Here is a 16,203-nt window from a genome sequence, read left to right on the forward strand (position 1 = left end):
TTTAATGTCATTCAAAAATTTAGCTAAGACAAATTAAGCTAGGAGGCCATGTGGCATAACATTTCTGCTGTTTAGCCAGCAAAACAGAAATATGAGAAACAAAGTCATAGAGTCCATTTAAAAGAGTCGACTCTAGTGAAATAATTTATTCTTTTTTGTAAAAACATCGATTCCATGAACTCCTATGGCTGTAATTTCATTTATTTGATCAGAAATACAGTAAAAACAGTAATACTGTGAAATTGTATCACAATTTAAATTTTCCATTTGAATATGTTTTAAAATGTAATTTATTCCTGTGATCAAAGCTGAATTTTCAGTATCCTTACTTATTCACGTGATCCTTCAGAAATCATTCTAATATTATGATTCGCTGTTCAAACATTTAATATTATTATTATTATTAATGTTGAAAACAGTTGTGCTGCTTCTTTTTTTTTTTTTTTTAGAAACCAATATATCTTTAGGATTCTTTGATGTATATAAAGTTCAAAAGAACAGTGTTTATATGAAACAGAAATCTTCTGTAATATAATAAATGTCTTTACTGTTACTTTTTCATCAATTTAATGCACCCTTACTTAATAAAAGTATTGATTTCTTTCCAGAAAAAAAGGACTGTATATAGAGAAAAAGGGGTCTTATTAATAGTCACAGGAACACCAAAACAAAGAAAAACCTGTAAAATAAATTAAAATAAAATCTTTTATGTCCAGAAAATTCCCTCACCATTGAAATGTAGGACAAGAAGTTAATTTTGGACCCTGACTGACACTCTTTTTTAAGTTTATGACAACAGGCAGATGAAATGAATGAAGATATTGAAAAAGCATACATATCCATCATTGTTGAAATGTATGATGTTCCAATGCATTTCTACCAAAGCTGTGCATGTCATACAGCTTTAATGAACCATTTAAAGGCCCATGCTGCTGTCCGCTGTCTAACGCTATGGCTAAAACACTAGACAAATACAGCGAAAGTGCCAGGAAACTGCCTCCATTACTGCTACGAGAACGTATCGGCGTGATCTGCAAAAGATGTGAATGAATAAATCATGTAATGTAGGAGAGCAAACCTGTCCTGTCCTGTCCATTATATCCCCGCCCCCCATTCCCTGTATTTCCTGCTGAGCCTCAGTCGCCCCAGAGCTGCTCCGTCATGAGTTCCAGTTTGCAGAGGAACCAGCGGCGCAGGGGGCAGTAGTACTCGTAGTGGAACTGCTCGAACTCGGGCGTCTGTCGGATGTCATGCAAGAACGAGACGTCCAGGTCCGACTCCAGCAGCACGAGCAGGAGGGGAAGAAGAATCATGAGGAGACCCGTGGCCATCACCACCAGACGGGCGGCACTGCGCAGACACGCCTGCATCTGCTGCCGTCCACTCGACGGGATGCACAGCGACTGACCCAGCGCCTCTCTGGCCACTTCCCTCTCCCTCTCGGCCTGGAGCTCCAGCTGCATCTCTGGGTCGGCGTGCAGCTCCTTCAGCAGGCGGGCGGGACTCTGGAACAGCAGGTCTAGGTCGCCCTGGCTCTCCTCCACCGGCGTGGGCACCATGCTGGCACATGGGCTGTACGCTGTGTCAGATATGGTGAGAGCCGCGCACATTTCATCTTCTTGGTCTACATGTATCTCTCTCCTTTCCTCATCCGCTCTCGTCCTGTTAGCTGCCTCGTCTTCGCCTCTGTCCAGAACGTGGTTTTCCCCCTCCTCCATCTCCTCCTCTTCAGGAGTGACCGAAGGTTTCAGTGGGGACAGATGAACCGATTCTTTCAAAGCTGAGAGTCCTGCGGAGTAAACAACTGGTTGTGTTAATCACTTAAAGTTCACCCTTAAAGGGACAGTTCACCCAAATATGAAAATTCTGTCATCATTTGATCAGAAGATATTTATTCAGTTGCTGGTCCACACAGACTTCCATAGAATGGAAACATACTATGGAAGTCAGTGGGGACCATCAAGTGTTTGGTCACCCACATTCTTTAAAATTCCTTCTGAGTACATGATGACCGGTTTTTTGTTTCTTTTCTTTTTTTTTTTTTTTTGGGGGGGGGGGACTATTCCTTTAAGATTCATTTTTAAGATATTTCAACATTTCCTTGAGCCATTTCTGAAATTAAATCCCAAAACATTTTGAATATAACGGCTTTGGCACAAAACATTTTAGTAGTTTTAGTAGTTTTTATTACTTTTTGGAATTCGTTTTTTTTATTTTTTTTTTTTGTTTTTTTTTTTTTTTTTTTTTTTTTATTTGTTTGTGTTTTTTTGTTTTTTTTATTTTTTTTTTTTTTTTAAATATGCCTATATAGGTTTGTTTCAGTTCATTTTTATTTCTGTTAGTAAAGCAAATAGCTGAAATAAAATAATTCATTTCCAGTTCATTTTAGTTAACTTTTATTTCAAGTTATGAAATGTTTATATATATATATATATATATAGAGAGAGAGAGAGAGAGAGAGAGAGAGAGAGAGAGAGAGAGAAAACAATAAAATACTTTAAAGAACTTATCTAAAGATTTCACATCTATTGCTCTTCTCGTGTATATGTTGTATGTGTGTTTATCCAGCAGTTGAGAGGCACAGCTGTAGCCTGTTCTTTGGACAAGTCCAGTCTAAACATAGACCCAGCTGCCTGACTAGTGTGGATTAAGACGAGTCTCCCGGCTAAGTTGTCAGTGACGTCGATGCTTCTCCATGCAACTATTCTCTAACACACACAGAGCTCTGCAATGTCCTCTGACCTAACCATCCTCTCATTTCACTGTGACATTTAACATACTGTCAAAAAATAATGCACATCTCTTCAGATAAAAACTGGATTGTTGGATGAAAAGCATTAATTAATTGATCCCTCATTGACAGGATGTACCAGATTTCAAGGCATCAGCACTGACAGCCGCTTAACAGTTCCTGAAATGTAATATTAGTCAAACTAATTGGATAATCATGAGTTATCTATTGAACAGCTTCCACAGAAACACACTTAAGTCAGTAGATGCAGACATATGGGCAAATAGAAGATGTCACCATAGCGACACAGAAAGAGCCATTTAACCCAGGAGGAGGAAACAGTCGTCACTAGCAACAGGTCATTATGGCTACCAAGGCAACAGTTAGATGCAACAAAAACTAAATCTGAGGGAGATTCTCCCAAAGAATGTGAAAGACATAAAAGAAAAAGAAAAGAGAAAAATGTCATCTGACACAAAAGTTATCAAAGCAAAGTACAAAGAACTAGATTTTTTTTCTTTTTTTTTTTAGTTGCTGAAAATAGCATTTTAGTTGATTAAAATGTGCAAAAAGATTGCAAATATTAAAACATTTATAAATTAATATGTATCATCATTTAACAAAAATGTAAATCTGTCCTTGTTGTGAAAACCTGACCTCCTGAAATAATAATATATTGACTACAATATTTTACTACAATGTTGAGGTTTAGTAATTAATTAGTAATTAATTTTGTTTCAGTGTTATGGAAAAAACATACTGTAAATGGCTACCGTCAACTGTTATATTCTTCAAAATATCTTCTTTTTTTTCAACAGAAGAGAGAAATTAATATGGGTTTGGAACGACATGAGGGTGAGTAAATGACAGAATTATCATTTTTGAAAATGTATTCTCTTAATGTGTTTATGTAGTGTTTAATTTTGTCAGTCATTTCAATATTGTTACGCTACACCCAGTGGAGTCAAGAGTTTTCTGCTGCCTTATAAGTATAGTTCAACCAAAAATGATACGCCTGTCATCATTTACTCATCCTCATGTCATGACCTACTTATTTCTGCAGCACATAAAAAACATATTTTGAAGAATGTTGGTACAAAAATATAAAAATGCACATAAGACCTTTTTCAAAACATCTCTTTTTTTCCCAACTTTGGAATGATATGAGGTAAGTAAAGGATGACAAAATGTTCATTTTGGGATGCGTTTTCAGATTGACGTAAAATTGCTATTCAATGAAGAAATGAAGTGGAAATTATCCCGCATCTAGTCCGTCTGTACAATCACAATTATCAGATGCAAGCATTGGTAAATCATGATTTCCGCAGGATTTGGGAAGCTTCCGTACCGTTTCCTGAGATGTGGTCTCCGTGGCCGAGCAGCCGCACATAGACGTCTCGTGCCGTGTAGTTGGCCATGCGGAGCTGCAGGTTGTGACATGTGGTGATCTTCACCTGACAGCGCATGGCATCTCCTCGCTCCCCCAAACATTCATCAAGAACCTCGTCTACATCCTCCTCCCGCAGACCTTCCTCAGCAACCTTTTCACAATCCACCACATGCTCCCCCTGCTCTCTGAGAACCTCCATATCAACACCTCCTTCTCAATCCACCTCAAACTCACGGCTCCTGCTGGCTTCAATGATATCAAACACTGTCCCTGGCTCTTCTGGGTGGGTTAAGGCTCATAGGATGGGGTCCTGCTGGCCCTTTTACTTCACCGAAGAGTGGACATGTGAACAAAGTCGGGGCATTAGGGGCCGGATCAGCCCAAATGCAGGATGAGCTATTTATACCGCATCAGTCATAGCACAAGGCTTTGCTAATCACAGCGGCTGATTATGAAGAAAAGATCCAGTCCGGAGTACAGTACAGCCAGCAGACATCACACGTGTCCAGCTTTGAGGCGTCCTGCTGTACACCCAGAACAACTTCTGAGTCCTTTTATTAATACTTCATGATCAGATATTAAAGGGATAACAGAACCGAATAATACTCCCCTCTTCTGGAGCTCAAATCTCATTTTGCCTTCATGTTCAGTTAAAGGAATACTCTGGGTTTAATACAAGTTATGCTCAGTTGATAGTATTTTAGGCAAAATGTTCATTACCCCAAACATTTTTAACTCATCCCTTCTTTTCTTTAAAAAACAAAGTCAAAACTGTGTTTATAATGAGGCACTTCCATGTGAAAAAGAAGTGCAGTTTAGTACTTGTTACAGAAATAATGTACTTCAAAATAATATACTTTAGTGAGAACTCAGTTTAAATGGAAATGTATTATAGTTTATTAAATGCAAGTAGTTGAACTCAGCAGTGTTTTTTTTATACACTTAAGTATGACTTAAGTACATCTTTATAGGTAATTTCATATAATTACTATTATTTTTTAAAAACTATTTACAGTGTAGTGCTGAATGTACTGTCAGGCCTTCATTGTAAACTAAAATATACTTTAATGTCATTGCTATTGAAACTTGTATCATTTATTTACATATGCAATTAGATATTTGTAATGAGGCTGCAATTTAGTACATTTTAAATATATTAACTTTAATTGTAATATTTGAATAACACACTACAATTAAAGTTGTAATTAAGTACTTTACATGTACTTTATTATGTCAGTCAACAAATATAAAAAGTATTCATACTTAAAGCGCAACAGTAGTTTATTAAAACAACACTTTAAAGTGTACTTCTAAAGAAAAACTTTAAATTTGACAATTCAAAGTGCACATTTTTAAGTGTACTTAAGTGTGTAAAGAAACATTCATTAAAGTGTCTCTGTTCAAATACACAGATACAACATTATATTATCTTCAAGTTAAGTTTTTTTTTTTTTTTTTTTTTTTATTTATAATTTTTTTTTTTTTAATTGTTATATTTGAAGCACACCACAAGTGCACATTCCATCCAGTTAAGCACACTTCTTTTTCACCATTGGCTCTCACTAGTGTTAATTTCACGAAAACTATGATGAAAAATTTTCGTCAACAAGGTTTTTTCCCTGACGAAAACGAGACGATGACAAGACGTTAATAAGGTCATTAAACGATAACTGAAACTAAATGAACATGCAATATTGTTGAAGAAAAAATATGAGACTAAAATGCAGTTAAAAGAACAAAAACTTTACCAAAACATTTTTATTTTTGTTGAAAAAAGTGAAGCTGTGAGTGCTGTACAAGACTCTATTATGCGAGCGTTCATGTTTGCGGTTACCAGATATCCAGAGATCAAACCCCCAATCAGGGCGGAAAGAGCAACTTCTGATGAAATGCAAAAATAAATGTCCCAAATGACAACAATGATTGCAATTAAAATTGAGCAAAATAATCTTTTTTTCATCACTTTAACCTTTATACAGTAAGACAAAAATATGACAAAAATGTGTAAGTTCCACTGATTAAACTAGACTAAAATTCTCAGACATTTAGTTGACTAAAACTTGACCAAAACTAAAACAGGACAAGTTGACTAAATATGATTAAAAAAAAAAAGTCAAATGTACATTTGTCACAGGACTAAGACTAAGACTACATTAAAAATAGCTGACAAAATTAACACTAGCTCTCACAAGTAAATGGAAAGTTTATATGGCCACCAATGAGATTTGAGAACTCATGTCTTAAATTTTGTCTGTTCCTCACCCAAAGCTTATTGCATGGATTTATATAATTTATGCATTTATACAATTATTATTTTTATTTATTTATTTATTTGTTTGTTTGTTTGGCAGTATACAAACCCGATTCCAAAAAAGTTGGGACACTGTACAAATTGTGAGTAAAAAAGTGGAATAATTTACAAATCTCATAAACTTATATTTTATTCACAATAGAATATAGATAACATATCAAATGTTGAAAGTGAGACATTTTGAAATGTCATGCCAAATATTTGGCTCATTTTGGATTTCATGAGAGCTACACATTCCAAAAAAGTTGGGACAGGTAGCAATAAGAGCCCAGAAAAGTTAAATGTACATATAAGGAACAGCTGAAGGACCAATTTGCAACTTATTAGGTCAATTGGCAACATGATTGGTTATAAAAAGAGCCTCTCAGAGTGGTAGTGTCTCTCAGAAGTCAAGATGGGCAGAGGATCATCAATTCCCCCAATGCTGCAGTGAAAAATAGTGGAGCAATATCAGAAAGGAGTTTCTCAGAGAAAAATTGCAAAGAGTTTGAAGTTATCATCATCTACAGTGCATAATATCATCCAAAGATTCAGAGAATCTGGAACAATCTCTGTGCGTAAGGGTCAAGGCCGGAAAACCATACCGGATGCCCGTGATCTTCGGGCCCTTAGACATCACTGCATCACATACAAGAATGCTACTGTAATGGAAATCACAACTTGGGCTCAGGAATACTTCCAGAAAACACTGTCGGTGAACACAATCCACCGTGCCATTCGCCGTTGCGGTCTAAAACTCTATAGGTCAAAAAAGAAGCCATGATCCAGAAGCGCAGGCATTTTCTCTGGGCCAAGGCTCATTTAAAATGGACTGTGGCAAAGTGGAAAACTGTTCTGTGGTCAGACAAATCAAAATTTGAAGTTCTTTTTGGAAAACTGGGACGCCTTGTCATCTGGATTAAAGAGGACAAGGACAACCCAAGTTGTTATCAGCGCTCAGTTCAGAAGCCTGCATCTCTGATGGTATGGGGTTGCATGAGTGCGTGTGGCATGGGTAGCTTACACATCTGGAAAGGCACCATCAATGCTGAAAGGTATATCCAAGTTCTAGAACAACATATGCTCCCATCCAGACGTTGTCTCTTTCAGGGAAGACCTTGCATTTTCCAGCATGACAATGCCAGACCACATACTGCATCAATTACAACATCATGGCTGCGTGGAAGAAGGATCTGGGTACTGAAATGGCCAGCCTGCAGTCCAGATCTTTCACCCATAGAAAACATTTGGCGCATCATAAAGAGGAAGATGCGAAAAAGAAGACCTAAGGCAGTTGAGCAACTAGAAGCCTGTATTAGACAAGAATGGGACAACATTCCTATTCCTAAAACTTGAGCAACTTGTCTCCTCAGTCCCCAGACGTTTGCGGACTGTTATAAAAAGAAGAGGGGATGCCACACAGTGGTAAACATGGCCTTGTTCCAACTTTTTTGAGATGTGTTGATGCCATGAAATTTTAACTTATTTTTCCCTTAAAATGATACATTTTCTCAGTTTAAACATTTGATATGTCATCTATGTTGTATTCTGAATAAAATATTGAAATTTGAAACTGTCACATCATTGCATTCTGTTTTTATTCACAATTTGTACAGTGTCCCAACTTTTTTGGAATCGGGTTTGTAAATCACCATTCACTTTCAAGGTATGGAAAACAGTAGCTTGCACATTCTGCTAAACTTCTCTTTTAGTGTTTTTCAGAAGAAAGAAAGCAATATCAGTATGGAAACTAAGCGCACTATTGTGGTGCAAAAAAAACAAAAAAAAAAAAAACAACATGGTGTGAGACTCATAATCAAGTTAAATATTTCTCATGCAAAGCAGATCAGCATTAAAGGGATAGTTCACCCAAAAATGAAAATTTTATGTTTATCTGTTTACCCCCAGGGCATCCAAGATGTAGGTGACTTTGTTTCTTCAGTAGAACACAAATTATGATTTTTAACTTCAGCCGTTGCAGTCTCTCAGTCTACAATGCATGGCAATGGTAACAGAATCTATGAAAGTAAAAAAAAAAGAAACATGCACAGACAAATCCAAATTAAACCCTGCAGCTCGTGTCAATACATTCATGTGTAAAGACACAAAACGATCGGTCTGTGGAAGAAACTGAACAGTATTTATATAATTTTTTTTTACCTCTGATTCACGCAATGTCCGAACTGTTAGAATTCTTGTGAACGCGCTTCACAGCAGCAGGAACCTGAGGCATCATCTTCTTCTTCTTGATTTATCTGTGCATGTTTTTTTTTTACTCTCATGGATTCTGTTACCATTGCCATGCATCGTAGACTGAGAGACTGCAACGGCTGAAGTTAAAAATCATAATTTGTGTTCTACTGAAGAAACAAAGTCGCCTACATCTTGAATGCCCTGGGGGTAAGCAGATAAACATCAAATTTTAATTTTTGGGTGAACTATCCCTTTAAAGCTGTCTAATCTAACAAATCAACTCCCTACAGCAGTTAAGGCATGTCTTCAAAGATCGGAACGAGATGAAGCGATCTAACAGTGTTATTTGGAATGCCACTGTAATATCTAAGAGGGGAGCCAACAAATGGTTCATTTTAATCAAAAGCCATGTTGATATCACCAGCTGGAGTTGTAAATTTCAACTCTAAAAAGCCAGAAGGTTCTTTAGCATTATGCTGAAAGATTTATTGCAGCAAAGACAAGCCTTTAAAGATTTTCAAGTATGAGTCACTGTTCTCCAGGGTGGAAACCGAAACAGAGTTTGACCCTACAGTACAGCTCAATCCCAGCGTTTCGGTGCTTCACAAAAACACCAAAAAGTTTACCAAAACAATGAAATAGAAAGATAAATCAAATTTACATGACAAAGTGCATTTCTCGACTTTTAGCAAGTTTAAAGTTAGCAAAATAAACTAATTGATCAATTATCAATAGTGTACTGTAAACATGATTATATTTTAATGGTAAAATACTAAAAATGTAAAAATGCTACTGTTTTAAGGACCAATTCTCACTATTAACTAGTTGCATATTAGCATGCATATTAATAGCATATTAACTGTTTATTAGTACTTATAAAGCACATAGTAATACCTTATTCTGCGTGACCATATTTTAGATCACTTAATCTCTACCTCATACCTAAATTTAACAACTACAGTACCTTACTAATTATTATTAAGCAGAAAATTAGGAGTTTGTTAATGTTTAATAGTGAATATGTGTTCCCAATTCTAAAAACCTGTTAATGGTTAACAGCAAGTTTCCTTAACATTAAAGTTATTATATATATATATCTATATATATATATATATAGATATATATATATATATATATATATATAAAATGTAAATGTAATTTAGTAAAATACTCAAATTTCTAGAGTTTGGAAATTAACAATAACAAGACATCTTATAATTCATAGAATTTTTTTTTTTTTTCCCAAGGATTCCCTGTTTAAAATTTAATGATTTTTCATTGAAATAACTGTTTCTTCTTAATGTTTATTGTATTAGTTTACTGTCATATGTGCTACCTTAATTGTTTTGTATTTGCTTGAATTACTGTACATGGTGTACATTCTATATATTAGTATTGTGGAGAAGCTACTTGTGATAAACATTTTATTCATCATGTGAGCTTGTCTTTACCAACTGTTTTTAGGTGGTAGTCAGTACAAAGTTAAAAACTGATTGTAGTACTTCAGTAGGTTGGTAGATTACTATTAGATAAGTTAATCAAATATGCATTTTTACTGTAAATTTAAGTCCAGTCTGCCAAACTTAAAATGTTGCTAGCTTATTTTTATGGTAAAGTTCTAGCCTCCACAGCTGCTGGATTTTAACTGTAAATTAAAAAAAAAAAATTATAGTGTAGTAGTGATGTCTGTTTTCAAATAGGATGAACAGGGAACTTCTGAGAAGGGCCAGTGTGACATTCAGTCCTAAAAAGCCTGTCCTGTCCGCTGGTAACTGGATCTGTGGAGGGCTTAGCATTGATGAACCAGCCTCAGATCTCCTCACACGGACACCACGGCTTCATCACATGACTAGACCCCTTCATGAAACGCTCAAATCCACTACACCTGAATGATTCCGGATTAAACAGCTAACTGACTCAGTTTACAGACTTCATTAAACCAGCATCTTCCATCTTCATAATCATGTGTATTGTGTGTGATTGCTTTAACGCACACCTCTGAAAGCTCAAGCCTGGGCAGGCCTTGTATTAATCACTGCTAACATGCCGTCTGCTGGGAGATTCACAAGTATTTTTAAAGCTCTGATTTGAGTCTCCACAGATACCAGCATCTCATCGGCTCAATCCTAACAGATCCCCGGAGAACTGAGGGTGTTATACAGTACCTGGCGAAACTGTCTGTTTTAAAGGTGCACCAGGTCATTTTTTCATGCAAAATATACAAGCGACACAAAGGTGATACTTACAGGGATCACGTTAGAGCAAATGTATTTAGATACTGATACCGTTGTCGAAATATACTAATCACAGGCATATTTGTCACCCAGGAACAATTTAGGCTACGTCCACACGAAGCCAGAGCTTTCCCTATCTGATGCTTTTTTTTCTTAGTCTCAAGAAATATCTGTGTCCACATGAAACCACAAAACCGACACAAAATAATGTAGTATACATGCCAGAGCAGTATGTGGCACTGTAATTCTGCCACAGAGATACACTAAAAACAGAGAAGAAGACTTGGACTATGCGCATAAACCTTGTGCGCGGTATACATACGAACATGGAACAATACATTTATTAATCTGTGTTGATGTTTGTTAATAAAAAGACAATCATTCAGTGTTTGTTTATGTTTTTGTTGCTGTTACGTGACGTGGTGTCTGACTAGGGGCGAGACATGGGCTTATTAGTTTATCGTTTAATATAATATTTAGATTTCGATGTGTAGCATTTTCAGATTTATCCACTCTGGGACCTGATTGCAAAAAAATATCGGTTTCACTCTCCCAAAACGCCGGATCCGTGTGGACGAAATGCCTATACGATACAAAGTTTATGCGTATACAGCTAAATGCGTCTCCGTGTGGACGGGGCCTTATTCTTTCTCATTCTGATGCTCGGTTTGAACTTCAGCAGATCATCCTCACCATGTCTACATGTCTAAATGCATTGAGTTGCTGCTGTGATTGGCTGATTACACATTTGCCTTAACGAGCAGTTGAACGGGTGTACCTAATAAAGTGGCCAGGGAGTGCATAAACAAAATGTATGACAAAAAAAAACTACATTTATCTAGTGAAAATGTTGGACATCATGAGGCATTTCACCTTCTTGTAGTATAAAAACAGTTTGCTAGAAAAAATAATGTGACTAGAGTCTCAAGAGAATGGATCATGATCATATTTGTTAGTATTTTTAGAAGTATTTTTTTATTTGTTTAGGGGTTAAAGATCTTTACAGTGGAGAAAGGTGCACTGTTCAGGTGTGTATGTATGCAGGCATGTTACCGTTGTCTGCAGAGGAGTCTCTGTTTTCTCTGCTGGAGCTCAGTGCTGGTAGAAGAGGCTCCATGTTTATTATCAGCTGTTTATGACTGAGCGAAGTAAAGCTTCTGCTTTGACCAAACTGAGACCTGAAACAGCCGTAGAAACATACAAAAATGTTAAAACATGAACTTCTGAAGTGAAAGTGAAATAATTTGGGGAAAAGAGTAGTTTTTCACAAAAACAATTTGATTGATGTATATTTTTAATGTAGACCATGTAGACATAATATCATGTTCACAATACAAGACTTTAAGGTCCAATTCTCACTATTAACTATTAACAATGACTTTTGTCTCAACAAACTCGTAATTTGCTGGTTATTAATAGTTAGTAAGGTAGTTGTTAAGTTTTGGTATGTGGTCAGATTAAGGGATCTAATACATAGTCATATAGAATAACGCATTAATATTTGCTTTATAAGTACTAATAAACAGCCCGACGCAGTTCTCATTTTCCCGTCCTGCGCCGCGTTGTAATAGCAAATGCATTTGTGCGCCCATGGGCATGCTGGTCTAAAAAAGAGGTGTGTTCAGGCGGATTGTTGGCGCATTGCTATTTTGAGGAACTGAAAATAGACTGCGCCATAGACCAACTCAAACCTGGTCTAAAGTCTGGCGCAATATTTTTTCTTTGTTATTTAAAGAGTGAGTTAGTAATATGCGCCTATAGGAAGGTGCACAACACGCGTACACTTTGCTTACTACACACAGGGATGCGCAGCAGCACACAAATATTTTTAAAAATGGAAAATTACATTCCGCCATGTAAATAGTGAACCCACCATGGTGCGAGCGCAACTGGCTTTTAAAAGGGGATGGGAGATGAGACTCTGATTGGTTTATTGCACGTTACGCCCAAAAAACACCCCTTTTCTCATTAAGAGACAACCCGTTTACACCGTCGTTAAACTAGCAAAAGTGGATTCGGACACGCCTTGAGTGCACCTGCGCCATACGCTTTAGAACATGCACTTAGATCACTAAAATAGGCCCCAAAGTGTTACTGTCTTTGTTTATATTTTTAAAAGTTTATTTTACTTGCAGTCTGTTAGCCCTGATGAAAGTCTGTGTGCTGAAACACGCTGGCAAAATTTAAAAAAGTATTATGCTTGTCAGTTCCACTTTCTGATCATTTTGACTTCTCCATTCCATAAGTTTCGCTGGTATCACTTCGAAATACCTTTATTATTTATTGTTGTCATTGCATACATACATAAGCTTCAAAAACAGAGTCAAAATTAGTTTAATTGCACCGGTGGGAAACAGCCACAAAAAAAAAAAAAAAAAAAAAAAAAAAAAAAAATTTTCCAAAAACATAATTAAAAAAATTACTAAATATATATTGTGGCCTTTTTAAACCATATGAATATCCTTCCACAGACTGAAGTGAGTGAAGTGTGGATTAGACACAGTAGGATATATATAAATGGAGGCTGACCTGTGTACAACAGGAGGGTCTCTCTGAATCTTTGAACTGGCTTCAATCACTTCTTTAGAGACCCGACCACTGAAATCAAACCAGAAGCACTAATATTAAATATCAGCATGTCTGATTTATGGTTTACTTCCACCAGATCACTGCACAACCTCACCTGTAGCGAAATCTGCTTCCCTTGAAAAATATACTGCTACTGGACACAGTCTTGATCTGACTGGACTTTGCACATCTAAATCAGAAAAAAGCAGTTAACCAAACAGTAACCAACAGTTTGCCTCTACTACGTTCATATTCAAACTGGTTGCACTTGCTTTTATTCTGCATCCAAAAAAAGAAAAAAAAGAAAGATGTTCTCATTTCTCACATCTCACATCTACAGTGTGGCCTGACCAATAAAAGCAGCTTGAGATTGACTGACTGATGTGTGTGTGTGAATATGAAGAGAGTGTTGTTGTTTGAAAGAGGCAGGCCTGCTGTCTGGCTGGCATTTAGGCTCTTAATTAAAGGGCTTTCAACAGTAACATGACACCCCTCACACAGAGAAAGACATCGAGGCACTTATATCAGGATCATTCTCAGCAAACCGTGCCATCTGTGTGCTGCGTTTGTCCCCATGACCTCATACTGATATAATTACCGGGATCCACAACGTAGTCACATTATTAGAAAGATGTAAAGATCTAACTGCTAGTGTGGAATGCAAAATCTTTTTTAATAATGTATATTTAAAGCTTTCATGGATATATCTATGATATAATCAGAAATTTTACTTTAACAATAATTATATACCAATACTTCAACTCTGTTAAGTTGAGATCTCCTCTTTTTATGATGAATAACATCACAAAACATTCAAACAAAGGTTTGAGTTACATTCTATATTTTATTATGTTTTAGACTTATATTGGCCTCATTGCTGCAGTAGTCCATCAAATTACAGTTTTAATGGAAAATATGACTGTAAAAATACTGCCTGAAAATAATATGGTGGTGTACTATATTTGCTGTTATTAGACATTTTTGCACTGATCTTAAACACCAAAAACTTTTGTATTTAACAAGGTTTTAAAAAAGTCATTTCGTTTTTGAGGCACAGAAAAATGAACTGATGTCATCAGAAATTCCACACATTTAAACAGATATATTTGAAAATAAATAAATAAGCAAACATAGTCTTAGTACAATTTTCTAATAATGACCTATACACACTAGCATTCAAAAGTTTGGGGTTGGAAAGTTTTTTTTTTTTTTTTTTTTTTTTTTTTCTGAACGAAGTCTCTTCTGTTCACCAAGGCAGCATTTATTTGACTGTAAAATCTGTATTATTTTGATATATTATTACATTTTACAATGATTGTTTTAAATTTAAATATATTTACAAATGTCATTTATTTCTGTGATCAAAGCTGAATTTTCAGCATCATTACTCCAGTTTTTAGTGTCACATGATCCTTCAGAAATCATTCTTATATGCTGATTTGCTCAAGAAACATTTCTAATTATGATATTTTTGTCGAAACCATGATTTTCAGGATACTTTATTGAATAGAAAGTTCAAAAGCAGAGCATTTAATTTCTAAAAAATCGTACTGACCCCAAACTTTTGAAAGGCACTGTATAAAAAGACCAAAAATGCTACTTAGATTTACATTATGAAGAAGAGAGAGAGAGAGAGAGAGAGAGGGAGGGATGAAAGGACGACTCTCACTTGTAAAAAGCCTGGTTTTCCACGGCAACTTTCCACAGGTGCTTGCAGGCTGCTGGTGTGGAGGTGTGGAACGTCAGAACCAGTTTCTTCTGCAGAGAGATGAAAAGAAAGAATGAATAATTGATGTGTGGAACAGCAAAGGTAGATACAATCAACTTAAGTGAACGGGGAGGTCAAAGCGAGTAAGGACATAAAAAATCTATAAATTACACGGAGATGGAATCTGAGCACAATGTCATAAATAATGAGAGACTCAAATCTGTGTGCATGTTAGTGAGAGTGATGTGTGTGCGGGCAGCAGGGCGGCTTTACCGGGAACAGAGCAGGGAATATGAGAGTACGGATCAATATAATGTCATAACGGCACAGTCAGTCAACCGGTTAGAGCCGCTTTGACTGGAACGAACACTACTGTATGTACACCACACTTATTAACCATCATTTACACTATAAATAGCAGTGGGTTTTACAAGGACACACATTAGTGTAATAAATGAGTTAACCATGAGAAGCTGTGAATCCCTGTGATTTGACAAAGATTGTGGAACGTTGTGTCACTCACAACATCCTACTGTATGATGAAAATCTCAAAAGGCCAATAAAAGTTACATTTATTATGATTAACATTCACAATAAACAATTCTCCTGAGTAATGTAGTTATTAGCCAGTTAATTGAAAGTTTAGATCAGTTTAATGGTTCGTAAAAACTCTGCTATCGGTTTTATATTTTATCACTAAGATAACAGATGGTGTTATGCTGGGAATACAACTAGAGGATGTTGTTAAGACCTTTGGATGTGACTATATTCACACACTTTCCAAAAAAAAAAAAAAAAAAAAAGGTACAAAATCTGTCAGTGTGGCAGTACATTTTCAAAAGATACTAATATCTACCATTTAGGTACTAATATGTACATTTAAAGTGGCAATATGAAACTTTAAGGTAATAATAAGCAATCATTAGGGGTAAATAAGGTATAGAAGTGAACCTTTCATCACAGCTTTTGTACCTTTTTTCTGTGAGTGATATAACACAGTTTTATGTGCCTTATTGATTCTGTAAAACAGTTGCTAATATTAAGGATAAAACATTTTCTTCCAAAAGGGTTTCTTCATTTCCAGACAAT

General features: G+C 36.0%; 1 protein-coding gene across 2 annotated transcripts in view; it reads right to left on the bottom strand.

Moving 5' to 3' along the window:
* Positions 1–512: 512 nt before the first annotated feature.
* The window catches only part of LOC109054378 (FERM domain-containing protein 3-like), a 56,751-nt gene continuing 41,060 nt past the window's right edge, over positions 513–16,203 (bottom strand). The window contains exons 10-14 of one of the 2 annotated variants that reach the window (XM_042730160.1): positions 15,076–15,161; positions 13,522–13,596; positions 13,368–13,436; positions 11,892–12,016; positions 513–1,789 (exon numbers count right to left, since the gene is read on the bottom strand). In XM_042730160.1, coding sequence (XP_042586094.1) covers positions 1,137–1,789; positions 11,892–12,016; positions 13,368–13,436; positions 13,522–13,596; positions 15,076–15,161 — 1,008 coding nt within the window. In that variant the 3' untranslated portion in view covers positions 513–1,136. Of the gene's footprint in view, positions 1,790–11,891; positions 12,017–13,367; positions 13,437–13,521; positions 13,597–15,075; positions 15,165–16,203 lie in introns of both variants that reach the window. The other variant, XM_042730159.1, reaches the window with a different exon arrangement.

This window comes from Cyprinus carpio, chromosome B8, assembly GCF_018340385.1.
Source record: "Cyprinus carpio isolate SPL01 chromosome B8, ASM1834038v1, whole genome shotgun sequence".
Classification (NCBI taxonomy): Eukaryota; Metazoa; Chordata; class Actinopteri; order Cypriniformes; family Cyprinidae; genus Cyprinus; species Cyprinus carpio.